This window comes from Asterias amurensis, chromosome 15 (genome assembly GCF_032118995.1).
Source record: "Asterias amurensis chromosome 15, ASM3211899v1".
Classification (NCBI taxonomy): Eukaryota; Metazoa; Echinodermata; class Asteroidea; order Forcipulatida; family Asteriidae; genus Asterias; species Asterias amurensis.
The window spans coordinates 13,635,381-13,659,348 of NC_092662.1; the positions used below are offsets into that span (position 1 = coordinate 13,635,381).

At 39.9% G+C, this 23,968-nt stretch overlaps 1 protein-coding gene across 2 annotated transcripts; it reads left to right on the top strand.

The window, feature by feature from the left end:
• Positions 1-85: 85 nt before the first annotated feature.
• On the top strand, positions 86-23,463 carry LOC139948505 (valine--tRNA ligase-like). 2 transcript variants are annotated; one of them, XM_071946671.1, is made up of 25 exons: positions 86-567; positions 4,690-4,771; positions 5,382-5,482; positions 6,588-6,706; positions 7,535-7,699; positions 8,263-8,344; positions 8,681-8,800; positions 9,333-9,441; positions 9,891-10,070; positions 10,320-10,444; positions 11,432-11,535; positions 12,016-12,174; positions 12,383-12,470; positions 12,707-12,806; positions 13,739-13,809; positions 14,984-15,109; positions 17,046-17,150; positions 17,838-17,988; positions 18,270-18,397; positions 19,033-19,188; positions 19,991-20,197; positions 20,783-20,894; positions 21,459-21,631; positions 22,070-22,219; positions 22,356-23,463. In XM_071946671.1, the coding sequence occupies exons 1-25, from the start codon at positions 253-255 to the stop codon at positions 22,422-22,424; spliced, it is 3,297 nt and encodes a 1,098-aa protein (XP_071802772.1). In that variant the 5' UTR covers positions 86-252; the 3' UTR covers positions 22,425-23,463. The 2 variants fall into 2 exon arrangements, with proteins under 2 accessions (XP_071802772.1, XP_071802771.1); XM_071946670.1 differs by having other exon boundaries at positions 12,701-12,806; positions 22,356-23,462.
• Positions 23,464-23,968: the final 505 nt, after the last annotated feature.

Sequence of the window (23,968 nt, forward strand, 5' to 3'; positions counted from 1 at the left end):
ATGATTTAATAAAAAAATGATTATTTTTTATTGTTCATATAATTATTTTAAATTATTTTAAATGTGTATAAACTCATCACTCACTTTAAAGGAAGAACTATTTCACAAAATGAGAGACAGAGGATGTAGTTTTAAACATGGCGGCGCCCATGAACATCGTCAGTTCGATCGCTCTTGAAGCACCAGAAAGTTTACATTCTTTTGGCCATCTATGATCTATGTAACTAAAATATCAGGTAAAATAGCTTACAAATGTTTTCTTTGTACTTCTCGCAGAGAATTTCGTCTCTGAATTGCCGGTATGTTGGAGGGAGAAACGGTATTTGGCGGGCCCGGCGCTGTCGACACTCGGCAGGCTCGGCGGAAGGCGATGGGACGGGAGAAGATAATGCAACCGGGGCGGCAGCAAATCATGACCGTCACGGTAGTGACAGCACAACTGTGGAGACGGCCGATAGAAAGAAAAACAACACAAGTAACAAATCAGACAGAATGCAGTCAAAACTTGAGAAGTTACGCAGACAGCAAAAACGACAGGAACTTCTTCGTGTGTCAAAAGTTATGAAGGTGGGGGGTGGATGTTTTTGTTTTCAATTTATTATGGAATGAATTTTAATAAACTAGCCATCCACGTAATACTATGGTGTCAGGGGAAAAGTTTCCGTATGGCGCCACCACTTTTTCATTCGATATGAAATAATATAGTATCTAATTTACCTCAATGAGATATCCCTTTTTGTAAAAATGAGTGAAAAGGTGGTGGCACCATACGGAAAGTTATCCGTGTCAGGCATGTCAGGACACTTTGTACCTTTGCCACTTCGTACCCTGCCTGGACTTTGGACACTACGTACCCTGGACACTTCGTACCTTCTTACAAGACACTTCGTACCTTCTCACGAGTCACTTCGTACCTTCTCAGAAGACACTTCCTACCTTCGTACTAATTCGGGATTTCTGCATTGTTATGATTATTTTTTGGTTTCTGATCGGATGATTATGAAATAAAAGCAAATCAAACCAACTGTTACTATTTTGTTGGGGAAGGAGCCATTTTGACGCTTTCGTGATTGTTTGACTTTAAAATATTTGTAACAAAATATTGGCGGATGATCATATGATGTTGTCCTTGGCGGTAATTAACTTATACAAAATATTAGTTTCACACATTCACATTCAAACAAAAATTATAATTCATTATGTATTATTAATTTTTATCTCAACGAACATTAAATTATTGAGGATTACATGTTTATGAAGGTACGAAGTGACTCAGCTGATGGTCATTTCGTACCCCGCCCTAGTTGCGATAACGTAACCCTCCTGCCGACGGCGTAGCGTAACCCTCCTGCCGACTGCCTCAGGCTGTGCCATCGGCAGGAGGGTTACGTTATCGCAACTAACCCCGCCCACGGTACGAAGTGACCAATTTTGTTACGGTACGAAGTGTCCAGGCTTAGGGTACAAAGTGGCAAAGGTACGAAGTGTCCAACATCCAATACTAAGCTTGGGCGATATCGATTTATTTTATTCACCATATATCACCGACAATATATCGCGATATTCGATATAATCGCGATTAATGAAAGTTGACATAATTAGTCTTAAAACTCCAAGTGAAAACTGTAGAGACAGTCATAGCATAAGAGAGGTGTTCTAATGACCTATTCTTCTGGTCTTGCTCCAAACCTATGGGGTGCAAGATGTCTCAGCTAGCAAATACATTGCGATATTTATCGATATATCGATATATCGATATATCGCGATTATCGCGATATATCGCGATATATCGCGATATATCAATATTTCGATTAAAACCAAATCCATCCGATATAAAAACTGTTTCCAAGTTAATATCGCGATATTCGATAATATCGTGATATCGCCCAAGCTTATCCAATACTAATGGTTTGTAAAGACAAACACTAGCTTAGCTAGTGACTAGGTCACGTGTTCAGTGGGTCGGTTGCATTTTAATAATGTGGTGACCCTTCCCTGATCTGAATTAAGCATTGGGCCCAGAACTTTTGCGAGTTATATGTGTATATGTGTATGTTATACCACCACACCACCGAGCTAGTGTGTCTTTGTTTAGGGGTCTTGTCAAAACTCATTCTGGACAGACCACAGGACGAGGCTCGTCCGATGTCACATTTTTGTCGGACGGGCCACAGGATGGGAGTTCATATGGAACAAGGTTCCACACAATGAAATGTGTATTCCCGTCTGATACACAGTGCCCAAGGCACCCCACTGAGCGCTCTGCGGTTTCACTGGCTCATTAAACACTAGATAAACAAACCTGGGGTTTGCGGTTTGGGGCAAGTATGGATGACTGTTTGGAGGTCACTGTAGGAAAGATTATACTAGCATAGCACATTAATAATATTTGTAATAACAAACCCTAATGCCAAAATTCGAGCCTCGTGGAGATTCTGATCAATGAATAGTCTAATCAATGAACAGTCTGATCAATAGAGTAGAACAGCCAGCCACAAGGCTCTTTGCATTTATACACAGTAATGCGGTTCAATGACAATATAGGAAGCTTTTATTATCCAAATTCGACCAGAAACTTGGACCAAATTGGTATTGTCTGTGTGCATAAGTTTGAGCTGGCACACAGACCTACAATCTGATGTAAAACCTTTTAAAGAAATGATTTCCAGTTATTTAGATATGAATATTTGAAATGTTCAACATCTGTTGTCAAGGTCAAATGGGGTCACACTCTGTGTAGCTTTTGTTGAGTGTTCAAAGCCCTTTCCAATGATATAGATTGTAACCAACCATTGTGGGTACAGGCCTGTATGCTTCGTTTTTGAATGGGCAAGGGCACCAAGGCATTTTCTCTTCGGCAAAGGGCACCCTATGAGGAAATTGTAAGTTTGTACTGTAGCATTTCAAGGGCACCAAGGCAATGACCAGGGGCAACGGAGGCTGCCTCCGTGAAGTATCAGGCCTGTGGGTATCGTTCTTAGGCCCTATTCAAAACCACAGCTTTGGATGTGGCTTCAAGCTCCATCCCGCATGTCTGAAGCCCTGAGCGCGTACGCAAAACACATGCAATTGTCAAAACAACCATTAGCCTGAGCTGAATCCAACGGCGTAGCCAAGCTGTGGTTTCGTAAAGGGGCCTTAGATATTGTTAAATATTTTAGTTTGATTTTCTGTATAATTTCAGATCTGATGATGACATTATGACATAACTATTTAAAGGTTTTAATTCTCTAATGACTATTTAACTTTATGTAAAGTTTCAAGTTTATATGAGCTTGGTAAGCACACTTTTTGTTAGCGGACAATCGATGGGTAGAAGGGTTGAGAAAAAAAAGAAAAAAAAAAAGAGATGTTCCGGGCGGAATTGGCCAAACGCCTAATCAGATAAAATAAAATAAGAGGAATTTTGAATCATTTTCCAGAATATTTATTTTAAACAATCACTTTGTTACAATTCATTGAACCAGTAAGTAAACTTAAAAAACCCATTTTTTTGGTATCTCATTTTGTGAGCGCAGGGCTCAAATCCAAAAAATTTAAATGGTTGAAACGATACACCAACTGAAAAACAAAGAGAAATTATTCTTTGACCAACTCAACAAGAACGTCTTGTACCAGGACTAGCATGACCACTGTGGGCAGAACCCAGACAGTCAATCTCTGGGCATTGGACTGTGAGAGTCCTAAGGACTAAAACCATTCAACCATTCTAGAACAGTACCTTTCCTACAATGCAACTTAAGGTCATTATGTCCACAAGGTGGGCTTACCATTACAAAAGAAAGTTTATGTTATGACTCCATTGCGGGATTGTGGGCCTATAGTATTACCACAGAGGTTGATCAATTCAATAAGAACGTCTTGTACCAAGACTAGCATGACCACTGGTCATTGGACAGTGGGAATCCTAACCATTCAACCATACTAAAGGCCTAACAGTATCTTTCCCTATAATGCAACGAGAGGTCATTCTGTTCACAAGTGGAGCTAAACATTACAAAAGAAACTGCTGGATTGTAGGCTATCTCTGGTCATTGGACTGTGCGAGTCCTAAACCATTCAACCATACTATAACAGTACGTTTCCTTTATAATGCAACTTAAGGTCATTCTGTTCACAAGGTGAGCTTACCATTACAAAAGAAAGTTTATGTTATGACTCCATTGCGGGATTGTGGGCCTATAGTATTACCACAGAGGTTGATCAATTCAATAAGAGCGTCCAGTGCATGATTGTGGGTTCATTTATAGGTGTGAGATGCTTTGGGCCAGCACAGCTTCTGTATGATAAGATACTTATTGTACAATTGGTTGGTTTTATTTATAGTGCATACAGCAGGTCAGTGGCTAAATGCAGTATTTATCCATTTTATTAATGATTCTATGAAAAGTTTTTCGTATCCTGCCACAACCTTTTCTTTCGTTATGAAATAAAATAGTGTCTTATTAACGCACCGGACACCTTTGGTAATTGTCAAAGACCAATCTTCTCACTTGGTGTATCTCAACGTATTACGCACAAAATAACAAACCTGTCAAAATTTTAACTCAATGGTTGTCGAAGTTGCGAGAGAATAGTGAAAGAAACCAAGTTCTCTCCAGAACCCCTTCCAGCACTCAGCATTCTTTGCAAAATAAAAAAAAAATAATGTTGGTATTGATTTATTTTTTACATATTTTTTTGTTTCAGGTTCAGTCTCAGCCGGCCAGATCGTGGAAACCAAAGGAAATCATTACTTATGACATACCAACAATGCCAGGGGACAAGAAAGGTACCGGTACAACACTATACAGTGATGGCCGAGTTAAATGTGTTAGTTCACGACGTATAAGGAAAACCGTGCAATTTTGAGGCATATTTGTGTGGATTGTTATATTCTACTTTTAAAGGCAGTGGACACTATTGGTAATTGTCAAAGCCTTCACAGTTGGTGTATCTCAACATATGCATAAAATAACAAACATGTGAAAATTTGAGCTCAATCGGTCATCGAACTTGCGAGATAATAATGAAAGAAAAAAACACCCTTGTCACACGAAGTTGTGTGCGTTTAGATGGTTGATTTCGAGACCTCAAGTTCTAAATCTGAGGTCTCGAAATCAAATTCGTGGAAAATGACTTCTTTCTCGAAAACTATGGCACTTCAGAGGGAGCCGTTTCTCACAATGTTTTATACCATCAACCTCTCCCCATTGCTCGTCACCTAAAAAGGTTTTATGCTAACAATTATTTTGAGTAATTACCAATAGTGTCCACTGCCTTTAAAACATCTTTCCAACCATATGTATTTTATATCAAACGCTTTTCAAATGTTTTTCATAGACCAACTTGCCCGATCCCAGGCAGCGTGTCCCTTTAATGAGTATTGTTGTTATTTGCAGATACCAGTGTGCCACTCCCGAAATCCTACAGTCCGGCCTATGTAGAGTCTGCGTGGTACGCATGGTGGGAGAACATGGGTTTCTTCAAACCGGAGAAGGCGGTAAAGAAACCTTCAACTTTCAGCCTTTTTTGTTTGGAGATGTTTCCATAACCACATCAATCAAATCTATCAGAGTATAGACGATGTGACCTCTGACGTCACACGAAAACCATAACATGATTTGCGCGCATACCGCCGGGCAAAACCTTTGTGTTTTGGCAGCCAGCTAGAAAGTGTACGCAATCTTACTGTGACTGCGCAACTCAGTGCCCGGCGGAACATGACGTATAGAGTGTTTTGTCAACAGAGGGCGGTTTGAATGTAAACATAGGTCACATCGTCTATAGGTAGTTTTATGTAGCTGCTTAAAGGCACAGGACACTATTGGTAATTGCTCAAAAATAATTGTTGCCATCAAAACTTACTTGGTAACAAAATTGGTGTTTATAATACAGAAATTCATAAAAAATAGAAATGTTACAAATTATAGAAAAACCAATGAGAAATACAGTTTGTTTTTATAAATTAAAACGGCAAACTGGCTAGTGCCAGTGACAAATAAGATAAAACAAATAATTGCACGGCAAGTCACATTCAAGGAACAAGGTGAAGGGATGGGGACAAAAGCATTACCAACTGAGAGAACACAAAATCAAGAGCTATTGTTGAGTGCTTGGACAAGGGATGAAATGCACAGTTGAACTGTTTTGCAACGACCAGCCCTACATTTTATTTTTTTTTGGGGGGGGGCACATTTTGTTGGCATTCCGCAAGTTGTTGTTTTTGTTTGGTGGAAGCCAGTGCCTGTAGTTTTCAGATTCAAACAAGGTCTTACCAAAGTTGACAAATATATGACTCAGTCTATCAGTGATTGTAGGCAAACTGAACAATTGGCATATTTCCACATGATGTTGGTGTATTATTTTGGCTGACCAACCAGAATGATACGAAATGACCCTTTTTTGTAACCTTTTAAGGGTTATAAGTTGTGTTTTAGTAAGTTTTGAGTAACTCTTCCTAACTTGAGATAAGATAAATCCTAGCGTTTCGTGAAATCGGCTGCTGGACTAGTTGGGCCATACTCAAACTGGTCCTCTGTTCACATCATCGGACACCACAAATTTGAATGACACACATTTTCATTTGTTACTCTGGTATTATTTAGGATGCCAAGAATGCCGATAAGAAACCGTACGTGACGTGCCTCCCACCGCCCAATGTCACCGGGATGCTTCATCTGGGACATACCCTCATGGTGGCTATTGAGGATAGCGTCGTCCGATGGTAAGCCTCATAACATTTTCCCCCTCCAAAAAATATATTTGAAGTCAAGTATATATTCAAAGTCAAAGCCAAACATTTGATTGTTTGAATCCTGTATACGTTAAGAGGTAAACCTTAAAAATCACGTGAAAATTTCATTTCATAAGGTTGTCATGTTTTTGAGATATCGACAACAATCCTGAGGGAATGTCCGTGCCGGAAGAATAATCCCTAATATGAACACACAATCTGAAAAGTGTTACTGATCAAATTGCTTTGGTTCAAATCCCACTTAGTATGTAAGTCAAATTTTCTTTGTTCAACACCAAATCATTAACATTTTAACTTGTACAAAAGCTTGCTAAAGGAAAACGGAAACTAATTAATTGAAAACCAAGTGTTGAAGATAACCTCTCTTTGTATTAAATAATAATAGTGGCCTCTTATGTAGCACACAAATCTTTCACGTGCTGACGCTCCAGGCGCTGTTACATGTGCATGGTATGTGGGACTGCGTTTGAGTTATGAGACCTACTCCTTTTACATAGCACCATGTAATGGTTTACAAGGCGCTGTGCGGCAATATGCTGCCAATCAAACCAGGAACACCCGGGCGAACCCCTTCTCTTTTCAATCAAGTGCACTGGGTTCTTTTACGTGTGTTGCACAACACACAGGACCAACGGATTTATGTCCCATCTGGCGGACGAAGCTTCATGGTTCTTGCAAGGACACAGTTGCACAACTGGGACTCAAACCCACACTCGGCTGATCTGAAACACCAGAGTTTGAATCCAGTGCTCTTAATCCCTAGGCCATGACATGCCTCAATTTTGATTCTGATTACAGGAATAGAATGCAAGGGAGACCTACTGTGTGGGTACCGGGCTGTGATCATGCGGGGATTGCGACCCAGATCATGGTGGAGAAATCTCTATGGCAGAGCCAGCAGAAGACCAGACATGACCTCGGCAGGGAGAAGTTCACCCAAGAAATATGGAAATGGAAAGAGGAGTGAGTGACGTCCTTTTTTTCCGTCAAATCTTGAATTACTAAGACTTAGTGAAGTCCTGTTTGAAGGTTGTGTACTTTTTGTCGACAGAAAACACAAACGTTCACAGATTTACCATAAACTTTAAATGTAATGATAGTAGAATGCTTCCTTTAAAAATGTGCTGAGGTGCTGTAGTTTATGAGGAATGAGTAAAAACAATTACACGTAAATCATTTTTGTCTCAGTGAGACCAAAGTTTTTTTGCATATACAATGGATTTACGCGACTCTTGAAACATTGCTCTGTGATTTTCCCTTTTTCTCTAAATAACTTGATGACTAATGAAGCTAAAACTACAGGTAAATTACATTACATACATCTTTAATCACAGTGAGTAGGGATTCATGTAATGGCCAAAAAACAAAAGGTATCAAAATCCTTTATAGAGGGACTCACTGGTCAAATTCAGCTTTGTGATCCAATCATTTTCGAATAAAAAGCCTCAGTTTGTGGTAACTTTTAAATAAATAAGAGTTTGTCAAACGGAGTTTCATATTGTTATTCAACTTTTTTGAAACTGCAGAAAAGGGGATGAGATATATCGACAGCTGAAGAGACTTGGAGCCAGTCTAGATTGGGACCGTGCTAAGTTCACCATGGATGAGGTGAAGCTAACTAAGATTTTTATGAACTCATTAAAATTGTCATTCATTACGGAAAATCAATTTGAACTGAAAAGGAGAAGAATGATTAGCCTCCCAAATTATTGTTAAAATTATTTTGCCTATTTTCGTGAAATGAAACTGCCTTATTTGTTATAGTAAAGCATCTTGCTCAAGTACACAATCAAAAACACACCACAATGACTAAACCACCAGAACTTGAACTCTACCCCGCTCGGCGATGACACCCTACAACTTTTAACGTTTTAATCTTATACCGTTCCCAATATAATAGTTATTCCTTTTCTTATACAATCTTTCTACCAATTTTTCCTACAGAGCTATGCCCGTGCAGTGCGTGAAGCCTTCATTCGTCTTCACGATAAGGGAACAATTTATCGAAGCACTCAGCTGGTCAACTGGTCCTGCTCGTTGAAATCTGTCATATCCGATATAGAGGTAAATCACAGATCAGAACACTCAAACTCCCTGGTCCAGAAAGGAGCTGTTATTTTCTTTATAAAGACGTGAAAGAAGTCAGTAATGCTGCATTAAAGAAAGGTGCTAACAAGACATCCTTTTCCTCTGACAACTCACACCTGTTATCTCCATGTAATTCCTCCACCAAATAGTGGACTGAATTGGATCATGCACAAACCAGTAGGGCTGCTGCCTGCCCCAGGCAGATTAACTGCCTGTGACCCAAATAATGCAATGTAATAATGACCGCTGGTGAAAAGGAGGTTTTTTCCCGGATTTTTATTGGAAAATTCTGGAAATCTTTAATGGAGCTCTTTAACTCAAAATCATAACAGTAAAGCTCCATGAAGAACTTCTGGGTTGCTTCTAACCAAGTAAGTTTTTACTGCCATTAATTTAAATAGGACCAAAAGTAAACATTCCCTTTAAGCCTAAGCTGGAGTTGTGGTTACAAATAGATCTTAGATTCGTGATAATAATAGTTTTGTTTCTTGACTAATTCTTTGTTTAGGTCGAGACCAAGACACTGAACGGCCGCTCATTTATTCCAGTACCAGAATATGCAGAACCTGTAGAGTTTGGTACCCTGACTCTGTTTGCTTATCCAGTCCACAATTCAGGTATTGCAGCAGGGTGCCACCCTGTTATTGATCTCTTGCACCGATGTGTTCGCAGCTTCTGTCTGCCCATGATCCACCAAAGTCAACAATGAACATCATTTTCCTTTTTGTACTTACACAGTTATAATAATAATAAAGACTTGTAATGCACACAAATCCACCCTGCTGGGTGTTCAAGGCGCAGTAAAAAAAACAAAAAAAACTGACACAACAAATTAGTCCTTGAAAACTTGTGACAAAAGGTTACTTTTGAGAAGAGTTTTTAATTTTGTGGTAAAGAGACAAGATCTAAGATCACAAGAACCATCTCTGCCCTACTTTAGCTGGTAACCATATTGTGCTAAGCATAATTTGGTTGTGCTTAGCTACTTTTTCTGCTTAAACAGCTCTTTGGAATACTTTTAAACGCTGTTTTTGAGGGCATTAGTTTTTTATGCATTCTCACACAGATGAAAAAATCACCGTAGCAACCACCCGCCTTGAGACCATGCTAGGAGACACGGCATTGGCCGTTCATCCAGACGATGATAGATACAGACATCTGATTGGCCAATCAGTGGACCACCCTTTCACTCAGAAACCTCTGCCCATTATTGCTGACCATTCAGTGGACAAAGACTTTGGAACGGGTAAACAAAAGTTAGACAAATTTTAAAGGGAGCCTACACCTTCTGGTTTTGGAATCATTCGTTTGTTTTAATCCTGTATAAAAATAGTTATATACAATAAAACTAACCTGTGAAAATATCTAATCACTGGTTTAATTATAGTTATAATAAGTATTTATATAGTGCCAAAATCTAATGATGATCTACACATTAATTTGACTTTTATCAAAATTGAAAATGATTAAAAAGTTTGTGTCTCTGAAATTCCAGGTGCTGTGAAGATTACTCCTGCCCACGATTTCAACGACTACGAAATGGGTCAACGCCACAACTTGCCGTCTATCATCGTTATCGATGACACAGGTCACATGACCAGCGCGTGTGCACAGTTTCAAGTGAGTTTACAAGGGCACTCAGATACATTGGGCAACCTGCACAGTAACCCACAGTAACCCTGAGGCCACCAACCACAGTTCTCCTTTCAGAAGAAGAAATCAGAGCAGTGACTGACTCCACACTAAAACCTCTGAATCCTTATAAATAGACCAACATGAGTCTTCTGACAATGACTAGAACAGCCTAGTTGAAATGTTGAGATCAATTAAGACAAAGAGCCCATGCCGCGGCAGTGCAGTTAATAACGAGAAGTTCCCTCAATCCACTAAGCAGAAGTAGTAGTCCTGGTCAATATACTTCTTTTTTTGTCCAGTCTTTTCAGAAATGAGAAGTCACCTGAATTCCTGAAAAATCTACTCCGCGATAGTAGAATAAGTAACAAGACAAGTTCTCTGTTTCTTTTGTATTTGATTGAGTGTTTTTAATGGCTGTGTATTTTTGTCCCCTTTAATTTTCCTTGTCCTATTTAAAAATGCTATTTTGTAGTTTATGTGTGCTTGGATCTAGTGTTTTTTTAGATGAATGTGCAATGTTTTTCTGTGTAAATTTTGAATCTTTTATCTTAAGTGCACTTCTGTAGATTGTTATTAGCTGGGATCCATGGGAGATCAGTGAGTTTTTCTTACTGAATGGATTTCCCAGGATAAACAAGAAATAAATATATAAATGAAATCAAAAGAACATAATCTGCCCAGCAAGTAGATATGCACATGGTGTTACCCCAAACCAAATATACACTGATACCTCACCATGCAATGCTAAGTTTATAGCAGAGATGAGCAGAGACGAGCAGAGTATACTGTTCGAAACGTCGAGACCCAACCAGGTCTTTTCATAGCCAACACTCACCCTAAGCGATATACGCATGGGTGTACCCACAAGTTGACTATTTATTTATAGTTTCTTCTTATTTCTCCACACCATGCAAAGCTTTAAACAATACTTGCTAATTTTATGTTTTTTGTTATGTTCTTTGTCCAATCCAGGGCCTTAAACGTTTTGATGCGCGTAAAGCTGTTTCAGAAGCATTGGCCGAAAAAGGATTACTCGTTGAAACGAAGGACCATCCAATGGACATTCCACTGTGCAGGTAAATTTGGCACATTGTGGCAAAGTGGTCTAGATAGGGGTTTCCTTTAAAGGGACACACTGCTATAGATCGGGCGAGTTGGTCTATGAAAAGTGTTTATTTGTTATTCCAGCCGTCGATTTCACAAAGAGTTAGGACTCGTCTTATCTCGGGTTAGGACGAGTAACTCTTCCTAACTTAGGATTAATCTTAAGGTCTGCATGTTACAGTGCAGGGCTGGGACTCGTCCTAAGTCCTAAGATTAGTCTTAGGTTAGGAAGAGTTTTGTGAAATCAACGACTGGTTTGATTGGCTACATGCACCTTGGTCACAGCACCTTGTTAACTCATCGATGGTGCTATGTAAAAGGAGTACAGTAGGTCTCATATTTCATACATAGACCCAAAATACATCGAATGATGAAGCGCTTTGAGTGGCACGAAGTGACGGATATGAGTATTATATAAGAAGCCACTATTATTATCTAAATTTTGTTTCCAGGCGTTCAAAGGACATTGTTGAGCCAATGTTGAAGACTCAGTGGTTTGTCGACACAAAACAAATGGCCGAAGATGCTGTCATTGCTGTAGAGAGTGGAGATCTGAAGATTATACCAGAGTCTCATAAGAAGACATGGTACAACTGGCTGAATAACATCAGGTACGTGTATAAAATTTGCGTAAGTGGACACTCTATTAAAGACATCCTTTTCATCTGACGACTTACACCTGTTATCTCCATGTAATTGCTTTTCAAAATAATAGATTTAATGAGCGCTTTGATACTCCCTTAGGCAAAGAAAAAGAACTATACATGTATAAGAACCTAGTATTATTGTTATTATTACCATTGTTTTTGTTGTCACTAGGGATTGGTGCATCTCCAGACAGCTATGGTGGGGGCATCAGGTTCCTGTTTATCAAATAACCACCACCAACGAGGAGACAAACCACCTGGTGAGTTCATAATATCTTGGTCCATTACCTAAGTACTTCAAGGTGAAAAGTTTCTCAAAGTGCATTATACTATCGAAAGCTGTTGTATTTCTTACCAAGTAAGCTTTTATTGCCATAACTTTTCAGGGTCATTACCAAGACCCATTACCAAAACCCATTACCAAAGTCCCGTTATTTGTCAAATTTTCATTGTTCAAATTATCCCATGATTTTTGGTGGTGTTTCCTAAGGACAAGGTGGCGGTACGTTGGGTTGCAGCTCACTCCCATGATGAAGCAATATCAAAAGCTGCAAAGAAGTTTGATCTTCCAGCTGCGATGATAAAAGCTGAGCAAGGTGAGTTGCATTTGATTTGGCTGCAAGGTCGTTTATTCGCTGGATTTTTTACAACATAGACTGGTCCGCTGTTTCAAGGGTATAGACCAAATTGAATGTGACGCCACCGTTCAAATATCTGACCTACAACATGGCGTCTGTGCGCAAGTGCGTGATGGTGTGCGTGCATGTGCGAAGAAATCAAACCGGGAATGCGGTGTGCTCCATTGATGTAGGCGTTTAGACGCGCGAACGGTTTGACCTACAAGATGGCAACTTTCATAGCAAAAAAGGGGTTTTCAAAACAGTCTATACCCCAATGACTGCAAAGGCTACAGAACTGGGCTGCTTAATTTGTCTATCAGACCTCAAAGCATGACCACGCCACACCTTATTTAAAAGAACTTCACTGGCTGCGAGTTAGGGAGCGGATAAAGGTTGCTGTAAAAAAGTTCTTGTAATATTTGCCCAAAAGAACTTTAAGCAAATGATATATTTAAATCACTTTTTTTTTTTAAAGATTCCAACTGTATAAAAGGAAAGTATACGTTGGTTTTTGGAACCATTCAATTGTTTTGATCCTATATGAATAAAGATATATACAATAAAACTAACCTGTGAAAATTTCATTTCAAAAGGTGGTAGCATTTTTGTGATATTGCCAAAAACCCGGAGCAGTTATGTCCACGCAGGAAGAATAATCCATTATTTGAAATACACAGATTCAAATTTTGGGGCATAAAAACCAATATCTTTTTCCATTACCACATTTCTTCAAAGTGAAATGATTCTCAAAATGCTTTATACCATCGAAAGCTGCTATACTTCCAACCAAATGAGGTTTATTTTGCCTTTAATTTTAAGATTTATTACCGAAAATATATGTATCCTTCCCTTTAAACCCTGCACCACGACCGGGATTAAATTAAAAAGTGACAAATTTCTATTTTCAGATCCTGACGTCTTAGACACTTGGTTCTCCTCTTCCCTGTTCCCGTTTGCAGTTTTTGGATGGCCAGATCAAGTAAAAAAAATAACTAGTTCTCATATAGCGCATTTTACAATACCGAATCAATGTGTTTTACATTAGTGCCCTGGTCATTGGGTCAATAACATTCCTGTAATCTTTAAGCTTGGGCAATATCACGATATTATCGAATATCGCGATACTAATTCTGAAACGAGTTCGATATCGGATCGATTTGGTTTTAATCGAAATATCGATATATCGCAATATATCGCGATATATCGCAATACCGATTAAGTATTGCAACATCGCGATGTATTTCCTAGCTGAGACATCTTGCACCCCATAGGTTTGGAGTAAAACCAGAAGAATAGGTCATTAGAACACCTCTCTTGTGCTATGACTGTCTCTTCTACAACTTTCATTGGGAGGTTGAAGACTGATGCTGTCAAATTCAATTAATTGCGATTATATCGAATATCGCGATATATTGTTGGCGATATATCGTGAATAAAATAAATCGATATCGCCCAAGCTTAGTAATCTTTATTGCATTCATAAATGGAAATAAAATAGTAGTGACTGGATCTTAAACGGCCGTTTAAAACCTTGCAAGGTTGCAGCCTTGATGTGAAACCCCTACCCTTCAACTTGGGTCCGTTATCACATGGGACCATGCCAATTTAAACTGTGGTTTAAGACCTCGCCACCACTATTTCATTCCCTCATTCATTTGTATTAAAGACAACTCCGGCTTAGGCTTAAAGGCTTAAAGACACTGGACACTATTGGTAATTACTTAAAACAGTTGTTAGCATTAAAACTGACTTGGTAACGAGCAATGGAGGCTTTTGATAGTAAAAAACATTGTGAGAAACGGCTCCCTCTGAAGAAACATAGTTTTCGAGAAAGAAGTAGTTTCTCACTAAAATACAATGTATTTGAATTGATTTTGAGAACTCAGCTGAGGTCTCGTAATCAAGCATCTGAAAGCACACAACTTGTGCGGCACTGGTGTTTTTTCTTCCATTATTCTCTCGCAACATCGACGACCCGTTCAGTTCAAATTTTCACAGATTTGTTATTTTATGCATGTTGAAATCCACCAAGTGAGAAGACTGGCCTTTGACAGTAACCAAAGGTGTCCAGTGCCTTTAACAATATTGTGCAATTTCAAGTATCCCACGAGTAGCAATGAATAGTCAATCTGTGTTGTTGTGTGTTTTTGTAGACTTCAGATTTACAGCGCTACTATCCTACGACCATGTTGGAGACCGGGCATGATATTCTATTCTTCTGGGTCGCTCGTATGGTCATGATGGCAAAGGAACTCCTGGGTACCTTACCGTTCACTGAGGTTTGTACAGATTCCGTACCCTATCCCTACCTTAAAATGGCCCAAATTAGCTCTACTAGCCAGATTCCTAGTAGATGATACCCCATGACCACATCCTTACTTAGAGACTGTGAAGGGGTAACCCTTCTGAGTGGCTCGTATAGTCATGATGGCAAAGGAACTCCTGGGTACCTTACCATTCACTGAGGTTTGTACAGATTCCGTACCCTATCCCTACCTTAAAATGGCCCAAATTAGCTCTACTAGCCAGATTCCTAGTAGATGATTCCCACATGCCCAGATCCTTACTTAGAGACTGTGAAGGGTTTACCCTTCAGGGTGGCTCTTGTGGTCATGACGGCAAAGGAGCTCCTTGGTACCTTACCATTCACTGAGGTTTGTACAGATTCCATACTCTATCCCTACCTTAAAATGGCCCAAATTAGCTCCACTAGTCAGATTCCTGGTAGATGATACCCCATGACCACATCCTTACTTAGAGACTGTGAAGGGGTAACCCTTCTGAGTGGCTCGTATAGTCATGATGGCAAAGGAACTCCTGGGTACCTTACCATTCACTGAGGTTTGTACAGATTCCGTCCCCTATCCCTACCTTAAAATGGCCCAAATTAGCTCTAATAGCCAGATTCCTAGTAGATGATTCCCACATGCCCAGATCCTTACTTAGAGACTGTGAAGGGGTAACCCTTCTGGGTGGCTCTTGTGGTCATGATGGCAAAGGAACTCCTTGGTACCATAGATATAGAATATAATACCTAGATCATCCGCGCGTACATACGCAGGTTCTGGCATGGGGGCAGCCATTCGCCTATCGCCAACGTTCATCTTGTAACAGCATGTGACTTTTAGCGCGTCCATAGTGGTTAAAGGCCTATCTCCCATGCTCATTTTCTGTGTGTTACCACCAGCACTGGATTTTTTAGCGCGCCCATGAAGAACCAGTATGCGCGGCCGATCTAGGTATTATATTCTATAGCTATGCTCTGTACCTTACCCCTCACTGAGGTTTGTACAGATTCAGTACCCCATCCCTACCCTTCAATAGCCCAAAACAGCTCTTATAATAATAATAATAATAATAATAATATTAGTAATAACATTTGTATAGCGCTTTCCACAGGCATTTCAAAACACTTCAACATTGTCTAAAAATATGTATTTTTAATTGAGTCTTGAATGAGCTGATTGAGGATGAGTCACGGATGTGAAGAGGGAGCGTGTTCCAGCAAGTTGGTGCAGCTACTGAGAATGCTCTTTCACCATAGCGAGTATTCGTGCGTGGGCCACGCCCGTAGTGAATGATACCCACATGCCCGTATCCTTATAGACTGTGAATGGGGGTAACCCTGTTTCTGCCCCAGGAGTAGGTGGCAACATGCCCCTGGTGTTGCAAGAGAATTATAAAAGAAAAAACACCCTTGTGTGCTTTCAGATGCCTCATTTGTGTGCTTTCAGATGCCTAATAAAAGGATACAGGCCTGAAGTCTTTTAATATTTCAGTGTGAAATTACCTCTTTCTCAAAAACTACGTTACTTCAGAGGGAACCGTTTCTCACAATGTTTTATACTATCAACAGCTCTCCATTGCTCGTTCCCAATTATTTGTTTATGCTTAGAATTATTTTGAGAAATTATTTATAGTGTCCAGCGCCTTTAAATAATAATAGTGAATATTTCTAGTGTGCCATGTCTGTCAGTGATGACACTCCAGCAGCCGATTTCACGAAACTTTACGCAACTGCGTAAGTCCACTTGCGCAACGTTTATGGCGCAACTTACGCCATAAACGTTGCGCAAGTGGACTTACGCAGTTGCGTAAAGTTTTCAGGAAATCGGCTGCTGTCTAAATGGATTGAGGGGGTCTTACTTTATTAACATCACTGCCCCGGAGTGAGTTCTCGGTATTCATCGACATGTGTGTTTATCTCTTCTCTAGGTTTATCTTCACTCTATGGTACGGGATGCACACGGTCGTAAAATGAGTAAATCACTAGGAAATGTCATCGATCCTCTGAACGTCATTCATGGTTGCTCACTGGAGGTAAGAAACTCAACAAGCTTTACATCTGTTCTCACACTTCTCCGTAAAATTATTTGGGGGCAAACAAAGAAAAGTTTACTAGAGCGGGATTTGAACCAACGACCTCCGGCATGGTTGGCTTGTGCATAAAAGCACTCGCCTCTCACCAAGGTGACCCTGGTTCGATACCTGGCCAGGGCCAGATGTGAGTTGAGTTGTGTGTTGGTTCTCTGCTGTGCCACAAGGGTTTTCCAGACAATCCGGTTTCCTCCCTCGGAAAAAATCAAACACTTTCGATCTCTGGCTGTGCTCCTTGGGCATAGTGGGTTGATGTGGCTGGCTGCCAAAAGGCCCCCTTGCATGCCTGCATCTCGAGCACTTTGTAGTCGCGTCCTTCGCAATTCAGCTATTAGCTGCAAGTAAGGATGATTAGCCTCCCAAATTATTATTATTATTAAAATATTTAACATGCAGGCGCTCTACCAAATGACCTATCTAGCTTTATGTTGCCCGTCCCCCAGTCAGAAGCCATACAACCATTAACTGCCATTTATCCAGGGATTACACCAATGTTCACGATACAACCTGGAAAGCGGCAGCCAGGGGATCACCTTAAGGGGATTAAATCTCTTTAATAGATGTTAAATCTCGCTCTAGTCAATTTTTTAAACAATGACTATTCTGAACGCCCCCCTAATTGAAATACAGGATCTTCACAAGAAGTTAATGACGGGAGTCAAGTTAGACGAGCCTGAGTTGACTATCGCCCTCAAGGGCCAAGAGTCGGACTACCCCAGCGGGATTCCTGAATGTGGGACGGATGCGTTGAGGTTCGCTTTGTGCCAGTACAAAGCTCAAGGTGAGAGGTCACAGGGATGTTATTTCTCTGTTTTTACTCTCAAAATCAAATTCAAATATTTTAATCGAAAATTACTTCTTTCTCAAAAACTATGTTACTTCAGAGGGAGCCATTGCTTGCTCTCATTTGCTTGTTACCAAGATTTATTTATTCACTGCACTGGCGGCCAAGCAGGCCGAAAAGTACATTTACAAGTAAAAATAGTGGAGGATTCCTAGATTTCTGTTTGAGTAAATACCAGTGCCTTTTCATAATAAACTTACATTTTTGTTGTTTTATAGTGGAGGATCTCAACCTAAGTATAGAGACTGTTCTGGAGTGCCGCCATTTCTGCAATAAGATTTGGAATGCTACAAAGTTTACTCTAAGCAAGCTCGGAGCTGACTACATTCCTTTACCAATCAATGAGGTAATCACAGTAGCTCGTTAAAGGCAGTGGACACTATTGGTAGTTGTCAAAGACTAGCCTCCACAGTTGGTGTATCTCAACATAAGCATAAAATAACAAACCTGTGAAAATTTGAGCTCAATCAGTCATCGAACTTGCGAGATAATAATGAAAGAAAAAACACCCTTGTCTTACGAAGTTGTGTGCGTTTAGATGGTTGATTTCGAGACCTCAAGTTCTAAATCTGAGGTCTCGAAATCAAATTCGTGGAAAATGACTTCTTTCTTGAAAACTATGGCACTTCAGAGTGAGCCGTTTCTAACAATGTTTTATACCATCAACCTCTCCCTATTACTCGTTACCAAAGAAGGTTTTATGCTAATAATTATTTTGAGTAATTACCAATAGTGTCCACTGCCTTTAACTAAACAAATGATCTCATCATTGGGGTGTCGTGGCCAAGCAGATAAGAGCACCGAACTCAAGCTCTGTTGTGTCCTTGTGTCCTTGAGCAAGACACTTAACTATAATTGCTTCTCTCCGCCCAGGGGTAAATGGGTACCTTTGTTCGTTAACAAGTAAGTTTTTATGCTGACAATTATTTTGAGTAATTACCAATAGTGTCCAGTGCCTTCAATTATTTGTTTTCATTCTAGAGTACAGTGGCGCTTGGACCCATGGACCGCTGGATTCTTAGCCGGTTATCATCAGCTGCCGATGTGTGCAATACAGCATTTGAGGAGTACCAGTTTCCAACAATCACGAGTGCAATACGTGAATTCTGGCTCAACGCATTCTGTGATGTTTACTTGGTAAGAGGTGGATTAGCTTTTTGAGAATCATTTAAAGAACGTTACAGAATTGGTAAGAAACAAAAATCAGGAAGATCACAGATTTTCATAAAACTTACACGGTCTAATGATGATGATGATAGTAGAAAACATCCCTTGAAATATTTCTGTCTGAAATGTCATATTTGATGAGAAATAACTTACACGGTCTAATGATGATGTTGATAGTAGAAAACAACCCTTGAAATATTTCTGTCTAAAAATTTCATATTTGATGAGAAATAAATAATCTAATTTCGCGTTTGGAGTTTATCGCTCAGTGAGCGTTTTATTCATTTTTCTTTTGCCATCAATGCAATGCAAAATTTGTAACTGGTTTTTCACTTTTCTCTCGTAACCCAGATGACCGATTGATCTCAAACTTCTACAGGTTTGTCAGTTTATGTATATGGTGGATTACATAAAGTGCTAACACTGCCAGCAACCTTTTTGCTAGCAAAACCAATTCTGTAATGTTCCTTTTACTTCAAAGTAATGCGATTATTGACAAATATATCAGTTTTTGTTAACTGAAATTTGAATCTGAGAAACGTTGCTGTCAGGAAAGTTTCTCAGATTGTGTATCCCAAATACGGATTAATCTTCCTGCGTGGACACGACCGCTCTGGATTTTCGGCGATATCTCAAAAATTACCATATAATGAAATTAAATTTTCAAAAATTGGTTTTATTGTTAATATCTACATTTATATAGGATTAAAGTAACCAAAGGGTTATAAAAACTTTTAATTATAAAGTTGGTTTACTTTTTCGCACTTTTCAGGAATCAGTAAAAGGCGTGCTCAACTCCAGCGACCCTGAAGTGGTCCGTGCGGCACAACACACCCTCTACCATTGCGTACACTCAGGCCTATGCCTTCTCAGCCCGTTCATGCCGTACTTAACCGAGGAGCTGTATCAGAGACTACCCAAGGTCAAAGGTCAGGACTGTCCCAGCGTTTGCCTGGCTGAGTATCCACGTAAGGAACATGTAAGTACCATCGAGGGCGCTTTCCTAAAAATACCAAACTGCCGAAATGTTGACCCTCTGGGCCCAATTTCATGGCTCTATGGTACTTACCCCCTCTGCACTTACAATCACCATTCTCGGCTTGCAGGGCAAGCGCTGAACTCCTACGCTTGCTGGGTAAGTGAAGAATGCCTAGAAGCGTGGATATGCACGCGCATAAGCCAAACTTTCCTGCTAACCCATGAAATACGCCTGACATGAAGCACATAATTCCCTGCTTCCGCAAGTGCAAATGTTTTGCTTACAGTAAGCAGAACCATGAAATTGGGCACTGGCACTGGTTCTTCTCAAAACCTCCATCACTCAAAAGAGATCTGTTTACATAATTTTTCTATGTCTATCCTTCCACCATAGACCTTATCGTAAATACTTTGGTGCGCGCGTTAGGCGTGAAATTAGGTGCATCGGGGATAGCTAGGGATCAAACTTGATCCCTAGCTATCCCAGAATGCACCTTATTCAACAGTTGGCATTTGCGCAATGGGTATTTGCGAAAAAGGTCTATGCAAACCTTCAAGTCTGAAGAAGATAGTTGTTTTGTTATAGTATCCCGCAAGAGACACACAGCTGGAGCGTGAGGTAGATTTAGTCCTGGAGACGTTACACACGATGCGATCTCTACAAGCCGATTATCAATTCAAGATGGCCGATGCCAAAGGTAAAGACAATCTGAAATTTAGAAATCCTTTGTACAAAGATTTTGTTTGCTAAGCACCATTCACAAATGATACATGTGACATGGTATTTTGGCTGGTTAGGAGGCATTTTTCAAGCGTTGTTACTCTTTGTGCTTAAAGGCAGTGGACACTATTGGTAATTACTTAAAATAATGTTTAGCATAAAACCTCACTTGGTAACAAGTAATTGGGAGAGGTTGATAGTATAAATCATTGTGAGAAACTGCTCCCTCTGAAGTGACGTAGTGAGAAGGAAGTAACTTTCCACGAATTTGATTTCGAGACCTCAGAATTAGATTTTGAGGTCTCGAAATCGAGCATCTAAAAGAGCCCAACTTCTTGTGACAAAGTTGTTTTTTCTTTTATAGTTATCTCGCAACTTCGACGACCAATTTAGCTCAAATTTTCACAGGTTTGTTATTTTATGCATATGTTGAGATACACCAAGTGAGAAGACCTGTCTTTGACGCAGCTCTATGAAATTAGGCCAAGAAAGCTCTGAACTAACAAATGTTTTTCATATTTTTTGTTATCAATGCCAACAGTGCAGGTTGTGTCTGATGACGTCACAGTGCAGAGAACACTGGAGAGCTATTCCAACACTCTCACTGCGTTGTCAAGGTGCCCTGGGCTCGCCCTTGAATCCACTGCACCGCCTCCCTCTGGATGGCTCTCAACTCCAATGAACAGCAGAGGCACAATGTATCTCAGAATCAAAGTAACTTTTTTTTGCATTATTTTCTTTTTGACTGGTTATTACTAGAAACAAATTATTATATATTTGGTTTGCGGTAACACCATGTGTGTATCTACTTGCCAGGTAGAGTTTGTTCTTAGAGAACTGTCTTGCTTTATTTTCTACTGCGGAGTAGATTTATGGGATGTTCTCTCCACCGAGGAGCATGAAAAGCGCTAGATAAAAACTAACTAATATTATATGAAAATTATATTAGAACAGTTCAAATCTTTTCTTGTGACAGGTCTTGTAATAAATGTTCTGATCCAGTAAACATTATGAGCCAGAAGCCCTACAGTTTTTTGGAATTTCCCCCACAAACTCGAGCCCTGAATACAAGATTTCAACTGACTGTACAGTCCATCAAGATAAAGGACTACAAATAAATATTCCCGTGACTCTACTTTTAAAATCACACAGGACTCCGTAAATGTAAAGTCAGCCATCAAGAAGATGTCAACTCGTCGCAAGAATCTCCGAGTGAGTCTAGATAGTTTGATGCAAACACTAGAAGGCGCCGATTACACTGAGAAAACGCCGCTTAGAGTTCAAGAGGCAAATGACAGGAAGGTAAAAGCCTTGGGGGTAAAAGAGGGGGGGGGGTGGCATTTTCTTACTGTGAAAGAAAGGTTCTCTATTGCTAGATATGTGCACTTCGTAGACTGAATTATTATCAACTTTTTCTTGTTTTTCTTTTGTTCCTCAGATTGATCGTCTACGATTTGACCTCCAGCAGGTAGAAAATTCTTTAAACCAACTGGAAACAGCTAGCTAACAAACATATGGAGCCATTGGTTCTTTGTAGTAGGCTTCTTGGGCCAAACTTTATGGCTCTGCTTACCATAAGCAAAGATTTGATGCTAACGGTAGCAGGGAATTCCGGGCTATAAACGTCAAGCGTATTTCACGGGTTAGCAGGGAACTTTTGCTTGTGCGCATGCGTACTCCATGTTACTAGGCATTCTTCGCTTACACATAAGTAAAGATTTGACGCTAACGGTAGCAGGGCATTCCATCCTAACATCAAACGTATTAGAATGCTTGTGCGCATGCGTGTTCAACAATACTAGGCATTTTTTCTAGTGCAGAAATTTGGCGAATGGTGATCGTAAGCGAAGAATTCTGCGGCGCAGAGCCATGATATTGGGCCCAGATGTCTTTCTGATGGCCTGTGCTAGGTTCTGAAGTTTCAACACTCCTCCATCCTGCAAGTCAAACATTTGGGCTTAACTGGTGAGCCAGTATGTAGCAGAACGTTCCTGCATTTGTTGACCTGAGACACTTGTGTCCCTGAGCAAAGAATTTTATCGTAGTTTCTTCTCCGTCCAGGAGTATAAATGAGTACCAGCCAGAGCTGGGGAGTAACCTGCGATGGACTGGTAGCCTGTCCAGAGGGAATAGAAATATTCTCAATTTTTAATGCCAAGGCAACCAAATATAAATGAGCCATATTGAGCAAGGCTTTTTATCATAGTTGCTTCTCTCCACCCAGGAGTTCAAATGAGTACCAGCGAGAGCTTGGGAGTAACCTGCGATGGACTGGTAGCGTGTCCAGAGGGAATAGAAATATTTTTACTTGTTTAATGCCAAGGCAACCAAATATAAATGAGCCATATTGGCTCGGGACAGACTTAATATTTGTACTTCCAGCATTTGTGTAATCTTTGGGGTTACTTCCGTTCTTTAAAAGCTGTTGCCCTTAGAGATGGATGACAAATTAAACTTTCAGAAAGATATTAAATGTCCTTTTGGTTGTTAAAGAGCTTTACAACAGCTTATTTTATTTCCAAATGTTTGTTGTTGGTAAACAACATTACTGAAAGGTTAAGAGATAAAATAAAACAAATAAAAAAATCTGAATATTTTGTTAAAACCTTTGTTGTTTTGCTTACTTTATTTTTCCAGTAAGTAATCCCTCCTACTCTTTGAGATCTCTTCCAGTGAGTTGACCAACAATTTTTCAAACGTTTTCAGTCAGTATTTTTGATTGTGTGAGGGTGCTCTTAATTCTTTCTTGGGTGTACGCGATTAGTCCTGCACAGTTTTACTCGGCGTTTTGTCACTTTTGTCGCGCTGTAGTTTTAGGTTGCATTAGAGGTGGATTATAACGGCTCTATAAAGATCTTATTGTCCGTGGTGGATATGATGTCTGTGGTGGTAATGTGTTCCAGTCTTCAAAACCTGTTTTTGGTATGAATGAATATACCCCCGGAAGTGGTGCAAATATGTTTGAGAGCGCCCTCACGTGGTCCAAAATAAGGTGCATCGCACAAGAGTTTGGCACCTGCACTGGTAGGCCTACCTTACAGTCTACTGACT

Excerpts from the sequence above, each read along its gene's own strand:
- LOC139948505 (XM_071946670.1), top strand. The coding sequence starts at position 253 with ATGTTTTCTTTGTACTTCTCGCAGAGAATTTCGTCTCTGAATTGCCGG. Across the intron at positions 10,071-10,319 it reads GGACAAAGACTTTGGAACGG|GTGCTGTGAAGATTACTCCT; the intron begins GTAAACAAAAGT and ends CTGAAATTCCAG. Across the intron at positions 19,189-19,990 it reads CATTCTGTGATGTTTACTTG|GAATCAGTAAAAGGCGTGCT; the intron begins GTAAGAGGTGGA and ends CGCACTTTTCAG.